General features: G+C 55.4%; 1 protein-coding gene across 1 annotated transcript; it reads right to left on the reverse strand.

Annotated features, from left to right (window-relative positions):
* Positions 1-883: 883 nt before the first annotated feature.
* Positions 884-13,858, reverse strand: TAF1C (TATA-box binding protein associated factor, RNA polymerase I subunit C). Its single transcript, XM_038742508.1, has 14 exons — positions 13,643-13,858; positions 13,467-13,560; positions 11,362-11,468; positions 11,168-11,254; positions 10,925-11,004; positions 10,558-10,793; positions 10,216-10,332; positions 7,823-7,940; positions 7,560-7,631; positions 7,211-7,346; positions 6,637-6,765; positions 2,723-2,897; positions 2,460-2,597; positions 884-2,164 (listed from the first exon to the last, which is right to left on the reverse strand). Exons 1-14 carry the CDS (start codon positions 13,778-13,780, stop codon positions 1,026-1,028), a joined length of 2,766 nt encoding a protein of 921 aa, XP_038598436.1. The 5' UTR covers positions 13,781-13,858; the 3' UTR covers positions 884-1,025.
* Between the last annotated feature and the right edge of the window lie 1,129 nt (positions 13,859-14,987).

Raw genomic sequence — 14,987 nt, forward strand, 5'->3', positions numbered from 1 at the left:
GCATAGGGGAGCTGATTTCCTTCAATTGAAGTGGACATGTTGACCCTTTTAGGGACCAAACCTGGAGGCCATGTAGCGCTCTCACCACCCCACCTCCCAGCCTCTCTCCTTAAAAATTTCCCTCCTAGTCCCCCCTTCAATCAACCCCAAGTTTTAAAATGGTTTTGTTGCCCCAAGACCTCTGTTGGGTCCCCATCCCCATGATGTTCCACTTTCCTTCCAACCTGGCAGTCCTTTTTTAATTTTTTTTTTAAAACTTGCTTCCCAGTCATTCTGACCTCTCCCCCTCCTCAGGGCTATCACAACCTGGGCTGGGCTGAGGCAGGATGCCTGCGTGGGGACAGGCTGCTGCTTTTCCCTGGCCCCACCCTATTCCCATTCAATCTCAAGTCATGGGACATGCAAGCAGTGAAGTAGCAGGGGCGGTGGTAGTCTCCTCTCAGGCTTCATTCCTTATCCCAGCCAGCCTGGCCCCAAACCCCCAGCCGTGGCTGTTCGGGAGACTGATTACCTGATTACCAAGACGAGCAGCCATGTCCATCTTGCCTTCAGTGAAGCACTAGACTGTAAGCAGTAAAACTGCTAGTGCCATAAAGAAAGCCAGTGTTAAAGTCAAAACTGGTATGTGGTAAAGCTGAAACATTATCAGTCCAGAAAGGTCCAAAGTGCGGATCACAGGAACTCAAAGACTGCCCGTACTTGGTGCTGGCACGAATAGGAACAAGGAGGGAAATCACAGTCCCTTTCCTTGGAGGACTCAACCCCTTTACCCTTTGGGCTCCCAGAAGGAGTGGAGAACTCTAAAACTCTAGGGTTTAGCACCTCCTGCATCTAGGGATCGCATGCCTCTCCCCGCCACCCCCGCCCCAGACCAGGACCCGATTTCTCTGCTACCTGCTTACCCTTCTTATTCCAGTCAGCCACCTTAGTCCCCAAGTCACCTTCCATTTATTGGTCCACATTCTCTTATTTGCACACCTCTTACCAGCTACCTGGGAGAGGCAGAGGATCAGACGCCCCGCAACTCAGAAGCCCATACGGGATCTCTTCTTCTGGGGCTGTGAGGAGAGGGAGGAAGGAGCCTGGGTTCTGATGCTCGGGTCCTGGGAAAGGACTGAGCTGGGCTCCAGGCTGGGGTTGGGAGAAGGAGAGACGGAAAGCGGGGCCTGGGACTCTGGTAGGGCAGCCAGATATTTCCGGAGCACTCGTAAGCGCTCCCGGGGGAGGCCCGGGACTTGGCGCACTGAGAAGGGCAGAGAAGAGGAGGGTTTAGAGGCCTTGGGGAGGTCACTGGAGGCCTGCAGAGGGGCACTGCCAGCGGGGCTGCTGAGGCCAGTATGGGTAGGGCTGCTGTGGGCCACGCGGGCGGGGCTGTGGGGGGGACTGGGGCAGTCTGAGAGGTCAGAGCGGGCACTGAAGGAGCAGACAGAGAAAGAGGAGAAAGAGGAGAAAGAGCTGGAGAGCTGGGGCCGGGGTTGCCTGCGCTTTGCTTGCTGGCGCCTCTCCCGCAGCCGCTGAGCCCTCTCCTTGCGGGCCCCAACCTGCCGAGCTTCCCACCATGCTCGGCCCTGGCCCCCCCAGGCTGCTCCCAGACGTTCGTTCAGGTCATTGCTGCAACTGCCGGGCAGGGGGCCGGGGGCCGGGGAGGGCTGAGTGGGAGCCAGGCCCAGGTCCTTTGGGTGCAGCAGCTGCCCCTCAGCCATGGCCACGAGGAGCCCGCTGCGGGCCGCCGCCGCCACTGAGCTCGAGGCTCCCTGCTGCCCCAGGGAAAGAAGCTTTCGTCGAGCAAAAGTTGGGGGGGCCCAGGGGGACTGAGGAGGGTGAGAGGCGCCTTGAAGGAGGGTGCTCAGCCAACCCTGCCAGCAGTCGGCGGCCTGCGAGTCCCCACCAGCAGAGAAGGGGGCCTGCCTGGAACCTGCAGAGGGGTTGGAAGCAGCAGTCGTCTCGGTGTCAGGGTCAGTCCCCGGGCTTGGGTCATGATCAACGGCACGGGTTCCAGAGGAGTCATCATTTGGCCCAGGGCCCACAGCCTCCCCGGTGTCCTTGCTGGGGTCGGCCTCTGACCGGTGTAGCAGACGGTGATAGAAGACATCGCCGGCAGCGGACAGCTGGAAGATCAGCAAAGAGCACGGAGGCCCAGGGAGGCCAGAGGCAGCAGCGAGGCCTGGGAAATGGGGGATAGAGACTGTAAGCCATCAAATTCCAAGATGTCCCCCAAACCTCACTCCCTTAAGCTCCAAATCTTACCCCCTCAATCCTCCCAGGAGCCCTGAACCCCACTCCACTCTAGCAGGAGGGGGACAACCTCTGCGGCTCCAAACCCCACGTCCCCAACTCCTCAGTCTCCACCCATCTCTTCAGCGGCACAGGGCAGAGAACACCTAATCTCCCCCTCACCACAGTCCCCTCTCCATGCCCTCCCTCAACTCAACCTGGTCCTCCTCCCTGCCCACCTCTACCTGTAGCTGGAGCACGCAATCTCTCCTTCAGCAAATGGTGACTGCGAGGTTCGGCTGGTGGGAAGTCAGGGAGGGCATCAGCCAGTGATGGGAGGGCCAGTGGGGGCCCGGTGAACTGAGGGGGAGAACCACTTTTGCCTAGGACAGAGAGGAAGTGAGTGAGGGAAGACAGACACCTGTTCCCCAGTTCCTTCCGGCCACGCTTTCAACCTAGTCTTCCTGCACTGCCCCCCGTCCCTCCCCCGATACCTTGCCAAGCTCACCTGAGATCTGCAGCAGCCGCAGTTCCCCTCCAGACCCTCCAAGAAGGAGAGGATGTTGGCACTTGGAGTTCTGAGGAGGCAGTAGCTGGGCCAGGCGGGGCAGAGAAGGGAGCCCGTGGTCCCATTTAACCATCGGCACTAAGGGCAGACGTTCATCGAGCAGGTACAGTGAGAACTGGGGAAGACAGGGAGGGGTCAGCTGCTTGCCCAGAAAGATAGGAGGAAGTGGAGTGAGACAGACAGGGTGACCTCGTCCAGGTGAGGACTAAGTAGGGGGGTGGAGGGAGTGGCAAGGGTCACTGGGGGAGGGATGGTGGTGGTGGGGTGGTGGTGGGGGATTTGTTCCCCATCTGCTGAGGCTGAAAGGCAGCCAGGAGCCCAGCTCAGATCTTGGCATCAGAACCCAGCCTCCCAAGGTGGCAAAGATCCACATTTTTACATTTTTATTATCAACCACCGCCTGCTTCACACAACTCAGCCCCAGTTTTCCCCTACCTTCACACCGACCCAGCCCTAGTTTTCTCTTAAACATTGGACTCTTCACTCTCAAGGACCTGCATACAATCCAATCATCTTCTCAGGGTATCACCAGACTAAGTATTTACTGCAATCAATAACCCCACTACAAGGCTTAAACTTCAATGACTCCCACCATGACCACTCAATCCCGCCCCCCTCCACCCCGTCGGCCCATCCCAGTCCTCCCCATCCACCACACCTCCCCCTCCACCCTTGCGCTGTCCCCTCCCCACTCCCCCGCCCCATCCGTCATCCCGTCCCAGTGCCACCCCTCATCCCCCTCCACCAGCACCAGTCCCCCACCCCTCGTGCCGTCTCCGTCCCCAGAACACTCCCGCCACAGCCTCAACCAAGTGCGTCTTGTGGAACCCCTGCTTCATCGTGGGGAAGCTTCCCTTCATCCTTGACCTGTTCCTGCCCAGTTACACCTCCTCCTTGCCATCACTGAAACCTGGCTCTCTCCAGACGACAACAGTCTCCCCTGCTGCTCTCTCCGGAGGGGGCCTCATCTTCTCCCCTCTCCCAGACTTCCTTCAAAGTCCACATCATCCACCTCTACCACCCATTCCAGATCCTAGTAACTGTCATCCAATTCCCCCACCAGGTCCCACCTCCAACTTCTCTAACCATTTTGATCCTTTTCTCACATTCCTACATTGATCCTTGGGGACTTCAATATCCACATAGATGTTCCTGATTTCTGCTGCCTGTTTCTATCACTTCTCAACTCCACAGACCTCCTGCTCCATCCCAACTCACCCACTCATCAGCTTGGACATACATTTGATCTCATCATCTCCAGCCCCTACACAATCTCTACCCTCACCAACTCTGAAATCCCTCTATCGGACCGCACCTCCTCACCTGCCTTCTCTCCCACACATCTCCTCCCCGCAAATCTGTGCTGTTCCCCTACAGAGACCTCCAAACTTTTGACCCCATCTAATCTTCTCAAGTCATCATGCCCCATTTAGCCTCCACGCCCAAACTACCTTCCTTTTGATGACCAAATTGATGTGCTCAACACCATCCTCTCTACGGAACTCAACTCACGTGATCCCCTGCTCCTTTGCTGATCTCAGTAGCACTACCCCACAGCTCTGGATCACCTCCACAGTCTGCCTCTTTCGCTCTTGGGCCCAAGCTGTGGAGCGCTCTGGCGGAAATCTAAAGATCAGGCCGACTTTGTCCACTTCACGTTTATCCATGCGTGCTTTAACTCTGCCCTCTCCTCTGCTCGGCAAAATTATTTCTCCATCCTTACTGACACACATGCCCACTGCCTTCACAAATTGTTCCAGACGTTTAACTACCCCTTAAACCCCTGTTCCCCGGTCTTACCCATCTCGTCTCTTATGACCTGGCCACCAACTTTATGGAGAAAATTTACAATATTAGGTGTGATCTCTCTAAAATCTCCCCTGCCCCTCCCCCGTCCTCCCTCTTCTTCAACACCCCTATCTTTCCCAGAAGTATCTCTAGAGATCTTCCTTTTCTAAAATCCACCCCCTCCACCTGTGCATCCGACCCCATTGCTCGCAACTTAACATAACACTTGCCCCCTCCCTAACTGGCCATCTTCAACTGTTCAGTCTCCACTGGCTTCTTCCCCACTCCTTTAAAACATGCCCTTGTCTTCTCCCCTGTCCTAAAAAACCCTCCCCGATCCCACAGCTCCCTCCAGTTCCTGCCCCATCTCCTCTCCAAACTCCTTGAGTGAGTTATCTACATCCACTGTCTCAAGTTCCATTCCTCCAATACTCTCCTTCACCTCCAACCTGGCTTCCGTTCCCTTCACTCCACAGAAACCACCCTCTCAAAGCTCACCAATGATCTCCTTCTTGCCAAATCCAACAGCCTCTACTCCATCCTAATCCTCCTCGGCCCCTCTGCTGGCTTCAACACTGCTGACCACCCCCTTCTCCTGGAAGCATTATCCAACCTCAGATTCACTGACACTGTCCTCTCCTGGTTCTCCTCCTATCTCTCTGGCTGTTCAGTCTCACTCTCTTTCACAGATTCCTCCTCTACCTCCCACCTCCTAACTGTGGGTGTCTGTCAGGGGGCAGTTCTGGGTCCTCTTCTACTCTTTACCTACACCCTCACCCTTGGGAGAACTCGCTTGCTCCCATGGCTTCAACTATCACCTCTAGGCAGACAATTCCCAAATCTACATCTCCAGTCCTGATCTCTCTCCTTCCGCAGTCTCGCATCTCCTTCTGTCTTCAAGACATCTCAAACCTCAACATGTCTAAAACAGAACTCCTTATCTTCCCACCCAAACCCCGTCCTCCCCTATTTTCCCATCGCTGTAAATGGCACCACCATCCTTCCTGTCTCAATCCCACAACCTTGGAGTTAATCCTCGACTCCTCTCATTCAACCCACAAATTCAATCCATCACTAAGTCCTGTCAGTTCCACCTTCAAAACATCACTAAAGTCCACCCTTTCCTCCCTATCCAAAATCCTACCACATTAATAAAATCACTTATACTTGATTATTGTATCAGCCCCGTCTCTCCCGACTCCAGTCCATACTTCACTCTGCCGACCGGATCACTTATCTACAAAAACGTACAGGCCGCGTTTTCCCACCCAAGAGACTCCAGTGACTGCCCATCTACCTCAACATAAAACAAAAACTCCTCACCATTGGCTTTAAAAACCTTAATCACCTTGACGCCTCCTACCTCACCTTGCTACTCTCCTACAACAACCCAGTCTGCACGCTTCACTCCTCTAATGCTAAACTTCTCCCTGTACCTCGATGTTGTCTATTTCGCCACCACCCTCTCACCCACATCCTGCCTCTGGCCTGGAACATCCAGCGTGGCTCAGTGGAAAGAGCACGGGCTCTGGAGTCAGAGGTCATGGGTTCAAATCCCGACTCCGCGAACTGTCAGCTGTGTGACTTTGGGCAAGTCACTTAATTTCTCTGTGCCTTAGTTCCCTCATCTGTAAAATGGGGATTAAGACTGTGAGCCCCACGTGGGACAAGCTGATCACCTTGTATTCCCCCCAGCGCTTAGAACAGTGCTTTGTACATAGTAAGCGCTTAACAAGTACCATCATTATTATTATTATCTGACAATTACTCTCCTCACCTTCAAAAGCTTATTGAAGGCACATCTCCTCCAAGAGGCCTCCCTGCTGCGTCGCCGTCACCTGCTGCCTTTATTCATGCCCCATAGCACTTATCTACAGATCTGTAACTTATTTATATTAACATCTGTCTCCCTCTCTGTACCGTAAGCTCGCTGTGAACAGGAAATGCGTCTGTTATAGCGTACTCTCCCAAGAGCTTAGTACAGTGGTCTCCACATAGTAAGCGCTTAATAATACGACTTGCTGACTTGGGACCATTTAGTGCCACCGAGGGGAGGGGGAACTCACCTGCGTGAGGACAAGGTGCAGCGTGGGGAGGTGGGGAGCAAGGTGCCGCAGCAGCAATACCCTCTCTCCTTGCTGGCATGCAGCCTCTGCGCCCACACGGAACAGGTGTTGGCCACAACTCAGGGAGACCTGGGGTCAGAAAGCACAGATATAGACACTCAACCTGGTGCGGTCAAGCCGGCCTGATCCCACGGTCACCCCGACGGCTCCACAGGGGCTTGGATGGTTGCATCCAAGGGGAACCGGGATAGGCCTGGACCTCATTATGGCAAGGACAAGGGGATTGCTGCTACACATATGCACTTGCTCCCTCGGGACGAGTCACATATGCACAACGGCCACAACCGTTCAGCAAGCCCCTCTGCAACTGAGGTCCGGGGTCTTCTGCTTTGGGCCAGCACTCCCAGCTACTCTGCCAAAGTCTTCCGAGCTGGCCCACGGTCAGCCAAGTTAGCACCGGGCCTCGCTGGCCTGAGACCCACAGCTCAAGAGGCAACACCAAACCCAGGAAGAACGCTACCGGCTGACCGGTCACGCCACCCCCTTCCAGCAGTCCGAGGGGGGTTCACCCTACCCTGGTGTCCGCAGTGTCCACTCCGGTGCGGTCAGCAATGGTCAACACCCGGGGGTGGGCAGTGAAGTCTGCCCAGCGCCAGGGTGATGGATCGTGAAAAGCCAAGGTCTCAGTGTTTCTGCGGACCCGCTGGAGCCTGAGGAGCGGGGAGAAGGGAGGAAGTTAGAGGAATCTACATGGGGAGTAATCTAGATCGTAAGTTTGTTGTGGGCGGGGACTATGTCTACTGTTATCCTGTACTCTCCCAAGCGCTTAGTACAGTGTTCTGCCCACAGCTAGCGCTCAATAAATATGACCGATCAGTGGGGAAGGACCAGTGACCAGACTGTCTGGAAAATCTGGAGATTACCCATTCTGCAGGCTCCACAGGTAGACGGCTCCCGCACCGGTGCAGACGGTCAGTTCGCCAGGAAGGTGAGGGCTGTAGGGACCCAGAGCGAACAAATGTCAAAGACACGAGGAGTGACCGGCCTGGGACTCGTAGCTGCTGGCTGCACTACCTACTCAGCCCCAGCCCAGCTCACCCTCAGGTTTGCTCCCTCTGACCTTCTCCTATAGCTCGAGGCTCTGTTGCTCTCCCGTCCGTCCCACTCCCCCTCATCAGCCTCTCACCTGAGGGCCAGAGACGTGGCTCCCGTCTCTGTAGCCAGCACCTGCAGAGGCGTTGGCTTCCCCGTCCTGCGAAGCCTCCATACAGCACAGTGGTGATCGGACCGCACGGCTGCCAGGGCTAAGGGGGCAATCAATCAATCAATCAATCAATCGTATTTATTGAGCGCTTACTATGTGCAGAGCACTGTACTAAGCACTTGGGAAGTACAAATTGGCAACACATAGAGACAGTCCCTACCCAACAGTGGGCTCACAGTCTAAAAGGGGGAGACAGAGAACAGAACCAAACATACCAACAAAATAAAATAAATAGGATAGAAATGTACAAGTAAAATAAATAAATAAATAAATAAACAGAGTAATAAATATGTACAACCATATATACATATATACAGGTTCTGTGGGGAAGGGAAGGAGGTAAGATGGGGGGATGGAGAGGGGGACGAGGGGGAGAGGAGGGAAGGGGCTCAGTCTGGGAAGGCCTCCTGGAGGAGGTGAGCTCTCAGCAGGGCCTTGAAGGGAGGAAGAGAGCTAGCTTGGCGGATGGGCAGAGGGAGGGCATTCCAGGCCCGGGGGATGACATGGGCCGGGGGTCGACGGCGGGACAGGCGAGAACGAGGTACAGTGAGGAGATTAGCGGTGGAGGAGCGGAGGGTGCGGGCTGGGCAGTAGAAGGAGAGAAGGGAGGTGAGGTAGGAGGGGGCGAGGTGATGGGGAGCCTTGAAGCCCAGGGTGAGGAGTTTCTGCCTGATGCGCAGATTGATTGGTAGCCACTGGAGATTTTTGAGGAGGGGAGTAATATGCCCAGAGCGTTTCTGGACAAAGATAATCCAGGCAGCAGCATGAAGTATGGATTGAAGTGGAGAGAGACATGAGGATGGGAGATCAGAGAGAAGGCTGGTGCAGTAGCCCAGACGCGAGAGCTTGAATGAGCAGGGTAGCGGTTTGGATGGAGAGGAAAGGGCGGATCTTGGCAATGTGGCGGAGCTGAGACCGGCAGGTTTTGGTGACGGCTTGGATGTGAGGGGTGAATGAGAGAGCGGAGTCGAGGATGACACCCAGGTTGCGGGCTTGTGAGACGGGAAGGATGGTAGTGCCGTCAACAGAGATGGGAAAGTCAGGGAGAGGACAAGGTTTGGGAGGGAAGACAAGGAGCTCAGTCTTCGACATGTTGAGCTTTAGGTGGCGGGCGGACATCCAGATGGAGATGTCCTGAAGGCAGGAGGAGATGCGAGCCTGGAGGGAGGGGGAGAGAGCAGGGGCAGAGATGTAGATCTGGGTGTCATCAGCGTAGAGATGATAGTTGAAGCCGTGGGAGCGAATGAGTTCACCAAGGGAGTGAGTGTAGATTGAGAACAGAAGGGGACCAAGCACTGAACCTTGGGGAACCCCCACAGTAAGAGGATGGGAGGGGGAGGAGGAGCCTGCAAAAGAGACTGAGAAAGAACGACCGGAGAGATAAGAGGAGAACCAGGAGAGGACGGAGTCTGTGAAGCCAAGGTCAGATAGCGTGTTGAGGAGAAGGGGGTGGTCCACAGTGTCAAAGGCAGCTGAGAGGTCGAGGAGGATTAGGACAGAATATGAGCCGTTGGATTTGGCAAGCAGGAGGTCATTGGTGACCTTTGAGAGGGCAGTTTCCGTGGAATGAAGGGGACGGAAGCCAGACTGGAGGGGGTCGAGGAGAGAGTTGTTGTTGAGGAATTCTAGGCAGCGCGTGTAGACAACTCGTTCAAGGAGTTTGGAAAGGAATGGTAGGAGGGATATGGGACGATAACTAGAAGGTGAGGTGGGGTCAAGAGAGGGTTTTTTTAGGATGGGAGAGACGTGGGCATGTTTGAAGGCAGAGGGGAAGGAACCAGTGGAGAGTGAGCGGTTGAAGATGGTAGTTAAGGAGGGGAGAAGGGATGGAGCGAGAGATTTCATAAGATGAGAGGGAATGGGGTCAGAAGCACAGGTGGCCGGAGTAGCACTTGAGAGGAGGGAGGAGAGTTCCTCTGAGGATACCGCTGGGAAGGATGGGAGAGTAGCAGAGAGTGTTGAGAGCCGGGGGGATGGAGAAAGGGGGGAAGAGACTTTGGGGAGGTCGGACCTGATGGATTTAATTTTGTTAATGAAGTAGGAGGCCAGATCGTTGCGGGTGAGGGAAGGAGGAGGGGGAGGAACCGGGGGCCTGAGAAGGGAGTTGAATGTACGGAAGAGCTGGCGGGGGTGATGGGCATGAGTGTCAATAAGGGAGGAGAAATAGTTTTGTCTGGCAGAAGAGAGGGCTATCGAAATCGAAAACGAGTCGGGCAATATGGGGAAAGAGGGCAACCAGAAAGCTGCTGGGGGCACGGGGATTAACGGGAGATCCGAGGGGACCCCAGGGAAGGAGGAAGAGAGCCAGGTCTCACCTTCCCCCTGGACGGTCCCCGTCACCACCTGCCGGACGGGCCCACGGAGTCGAACGCGGGTCGGCGCTCCGTGAGCCTGGGGGGCTCCGGCCGAAGACAGCGCGATGTCCTGGAAATCTAAGAACCCGGTTAAGGTGAGAGGTCACTTCTAACCTGTGACCGCACAGCCACTGCCCCGGTGCTCAGTATCACCCCGTTGTCTCCTCCGGACCCACCACACCCTTCCAGGTTACTTCTCAAAGAGTCCCAGAGCTAGTTGACGGTTGAAAAAGGCACCCCGTCTGGTCAGGTGCAACAGCCAGCTCCGCCCCAGCCCCAGTTCCCAACTCGAAGGAAGGATACACAGTTCCTCGGCAGCGCTGCCTGCAGGGTAGACCAGCTGGCCCCCACAAGGTCCCGGAAACCAGCCAAGTGACCCCCCAGTGGGAGCTTCATCAAAGAGCAATCGCCGCCAGCATCCCCCTAGCTCCTCCTGCAGCAGATTTCCCACCAGGTCCCCAGCCAGGTCGGCCTCCAGCACCGGCCTCAGCATGCGGGAGAATCGACGTTGCCGGTGGGTCACGTGGGCCCAGGGACACCTAGGCGTGGAGGCGGAGGGGGTGGATTAGCGTACCGCTCCTTCCGGGCACCTACATCACCGACACTAGCCCCTGAACCTCCCCCCTCCTAGTCCCTTTCCCTCATTGCCCCCAGACTTGTAGCCACTTACCCCCAAGGCTGGTGATCACTCAGATCTTGGAGCAGTGGCCACACTCTGGCTGTTGTCTTTTCCCTCGATCGTCCTCTCCTCTGCAGAGAGCACGCCGGTCAGTCAATCAACGGCATTTACTGAGCACTCACTGTCCGTAGAGTACCGTACTAAATGCTTGGGAGGGTACAATAGGAGTACGAAATACAACGCTCAGTCTCATCACACCAGTACTGCCCCCGTGACTCCAATCTGGTCACTCACCAGTTGTACCAGCTTGAAGTCATCCCGCATCAGCTTCCCATAGGGCCCGAAGACCACATCACCATGATCCCAGAAAAATTTGTCCAGCTGCGGAAGAGTGAAAGTGAACCGGACGTGGACTGCACGTGTCCACACCTCCCTCCTCACATCCCTAAACGTTCACCCGCTTCCTGAACTTATCCCCACCCACTCACCTGCTCTGTAAAGTCCACCGCAACCGTGGACCCAGCTCCGATCCCTGCCTGGCGCTTCAGAGGCCGCCGGAAAAGGAGATCTTGGGGTGCCAGACCGGGATCCCAGCCTGAAGGGGAGGGGAACTGGAGTTTCAGGGTATCGCGGGTGAGACGGAAGGGGGCTGGGGCTGGGAGACTAATCGGGGAGTTACGGACGCGGGCGAAGAGCACGGGATGTGTCAGAGAGGAGACTCGGCCCTCCCGCCGACGTTGACAGGTCCTCACAAATGTCTACACCCATCTCTGCCCAAAATGGTTTCTCATCCTCCCTCAACCTGGGACACGGCGAGTGGGTCCAGAGCTGTAGTCCTCACAAGAACGCTACACAATCAAGCTACGTGGCAAGAGGTTGAAGGGGACGGAAGAAATGGAGAGGGACTCTACGCCGGCCTCCCTGCCGCCTGTCTCTACCCACTCCAGGGGTTACTTTTTCACATACCCCGTCGGCGTATGTTTCCTCACTCCTCAGAACCACCCACATCAAATGGTAACTGTTACCATTGGCTTTAAAGCACTCCATCACCTCGCCTCCTCCTCTCTTGCCTTACTTCCTTCCCCCTACCACAACCCAGAGTGTTCACTTTGCTCCTTTTACACCAGCCTACTCGCTGTACCTCCATCTCATCTAGCTTGCGGCTGATCCCTTGCCCGTGTCCCGCTTCTGACCTGGAACTGCCTTCCCTGTCATATCCGACAGATCATCACATTCCCTACCTTCCAAACCTTATTAAAATCACATCTCTAAGAGGAGTTCCCCGACTAAGCCCTCATTTCTACTCCCTCTCCCTTCTGCATCGCCCTTGTACTTGGATCTGTCTCTTTCATTCACCCCACCTTCAGTCCCCTAGTACTCACGTTTCATAACCATAATATAGTTTAACATCCGATTCCTCCTCTAGACGGTAAGCTCGTTGTGGGCAGGAACGTATCCACTAACTCTGTTGCATGGTACTCTACGAAGCTCTGCACACAGTGAGCGCTCATTCATTAATTCAATTGTATTTGTTGAGCACTCACTGTGTGCAGAGAGCACTGTACTAAGCGCTTGGGGAGTACAAATCGGCAACCTACAGAGACGGTCCCTACCCAACAATGGGCTCACGGTCTAGAAGAGGGAGACAGACAACAAAACTAGTGGACAAGTGTCAATACAATAACGCTCAATAATGTAGCTCAGCGGAAAGAGCAAGGGCTTGGGAGTCAGAGGTCGTGGGATCTAATCCCAGCTCAGCCACTTGTCAGCTGTGTGACTTTGGGCGAGTCGCTTCACTTCTCTGGGCCTCAGTCCCCTCAGCTGTAAAACGGGGATGAAGACTGCAAGCCCCACATGGGACAACCTGATCACCTTGTATCTCCCCCAGTGCTTAGCACATAGTAAACGCTTAACAAATAACATCATCATCAATACGTGGCTCAGTGGAAAGAGCCTGGGCTTGGGAGTCAGAGGTCACGGGTTCTAATCCCGGCTCCACCACCTGTCAGCTGTGTGGCTTTGGGCGAGTCACTTCACTTCTCTGGGCCTCAGTCCCCCCAGTTGTAAAATGGGGATGAAGACTGTGAGCCCTACATGGGACAACCTGATTACCCTGTATCTCTCCCAGGGCTTAGAACAGTGATTTGCACACAATAAGCGCTTAACAACTACCATCATCATCATCAACACGTGGCTCAGTGGAAAGAGCCCGGGCTTGGGAGTCGGAGGTCGTGGGTTCTAATCCCGACTCCGCCACTTGTCAGCTGTGTGGCTTTGGGCAAGTCACTTGGCTTCTCTGTGCCTCAGTTCCCTCATCTGTAAAACGGGGATGAGGACTGTGAGCCCCACGTGAGACAACCGGATCACCTTGTATCCCGCCCAGCGATTAGAACGGTGCTCGGCACGTGGGAAGCGCTTAACAGATTCCATCATCATTATTATTATCCAGACTGTGGGCACGTTGTTGGATAGGGACCATCTCTATATGTTGCCGACTTGTACTTCCCACGCTGTTAGTACGGTGCTCTGCACTCAGTAGGAGCTCAATAAATACGATTGAATGAATTATTATTATCAATACAATCGACCCTACCTGAGCCAGGCAGCAGAAGGGGAAGAGGGTTAGGGGTCTCTGCCTCCCACGTGTCCCCCGCCGTTGTGTGCGATGCCACGAACTGGGGGTCGGCCTGGGGGAGGAGGGCCTGTTATTAACACAAGAACAGTTCTTCCCCTACGCCCCCGCTGCGACACTGTACGCGACACACTCACCCCCGGGCCCGGCCTCCCCGCGGGCTGCAGTCGGATGCAGTCCGCACGGCTGGGGATGGGGGGCGGGACGGGGGGCTCGGCCGGGATGGGCGGCCCGGGGGTCACGAACGTCGGGAAGAGGCTGGGCGGGAAATCCATGGCAAGGCCGCGTGGCTCAGTGGAAAGGGCCCGGGCTTGGGAGTCGGAGGTCGTGGGTTCGAATCCCAGCTCTGCCTCTCGTCTGCTGTGTGACTTTGGGCGAGTCGCTTCACTTCACTTGCTGTAGAGAAGCAGCGTGGCTCAGTGGAAACAGCACGGGCTTTGGAGTCAGAGGTCATGGGTTCAAATCCCGGCTCCGCCAACTGTCAGCTGGGTGTCGTTGGGCAAGTCTGTGTGCCTCAGTTCCCTCATCTGTAAAATGGGGATTAAAACCGTGAGCCCCCCGGGGGACAACCCGATCACCTTGTCACCTCCCCAGCGCTTAGAACAGTGCTTTGCACATAGTAAGCGCTTAATACCATTATTATTATTATTCTCTGGGCCTCGGTTACCTCATCTGGAAAATGGGGATGAAGACTGTGAGCCCCCCGTGGGACCACCTGATCACCTTGGAACCTCCCCGGCGCTTAGAACAGTGCTTTGCACATAGTAAGCGCTTAATAAACGCCAGTATTATTATTATTATGGCGAAGGGGCGGCGGGACCACTTGTACTTCCCAAGCGCTTAGTCCAGTGCTCTGCACACAGTAAGCGCTCAATAAATACGATTGATTGATTGATTGGGTTCCGCAGGTCAGAGGTCAGCGAGACGGAGCCCACGTGGAGCATGCGCGCGCTTCGCCCACCCCTCGTCGTCCGGGCAACCAATCCCGCGGGCCCCGGAACCGGAAGTAAATCCGGTGACGTCACGGCTCTTCTCCCTTCCTCCACCTACCCCCTCCGCCCGCTAGGGAAATCAGCGCGCGGGGCGCGGTGACGTCGCGGCTCTTCTCCCTTCCTTTCCCTACTCCCTCCGCCCCGCGCCTCCTCCCCCTCCCCGCAGCACTTGTGTATTCATTCAGTCGTATTTATTGAGCGCTTACGGTGTGCAGAGCACTGTACTAAGCGCTTGGGAAGCACAAGTTGTGTATATTTGTACGTATTTATTACTCTATTAATAGCAATAATATTTGTTATGTGGTTACTATGAAGCAGCGTGGCACAGTGGAAAAAGCCCGGGCTTTGGAGTCAGAGGTCGTGGGTTCAAATCCCAGCTCCGCCACTTGTCAGCTGTGTGACTTTGGGCAAGTCACTTAACTTCTCTGCGCCTCAGTTCCCTCATCTGTAAAATGGGGATGAAGACTGTGAGCCCCAAGTGGGACAACCT

This window comes from Tachyglossus aculeatus, unplaced genomic scaffold, assembly GCF_015852505.1.
Source record: "Tachyglossus aculeatus isolate mTacAcu1 unplaced genomic scaffold, mTacAcu1.pri scaffold_12_arrow_ctg1, whole genome shotgun sequence".
Classification (NCBI taxonomy): domain Eukaryota; kingdom Metazoa; phylum Chordata; class Mammalia; order Monotremata; family Tachyglossidae; genus Tachyglossus; species Tachyglossus aculeatus.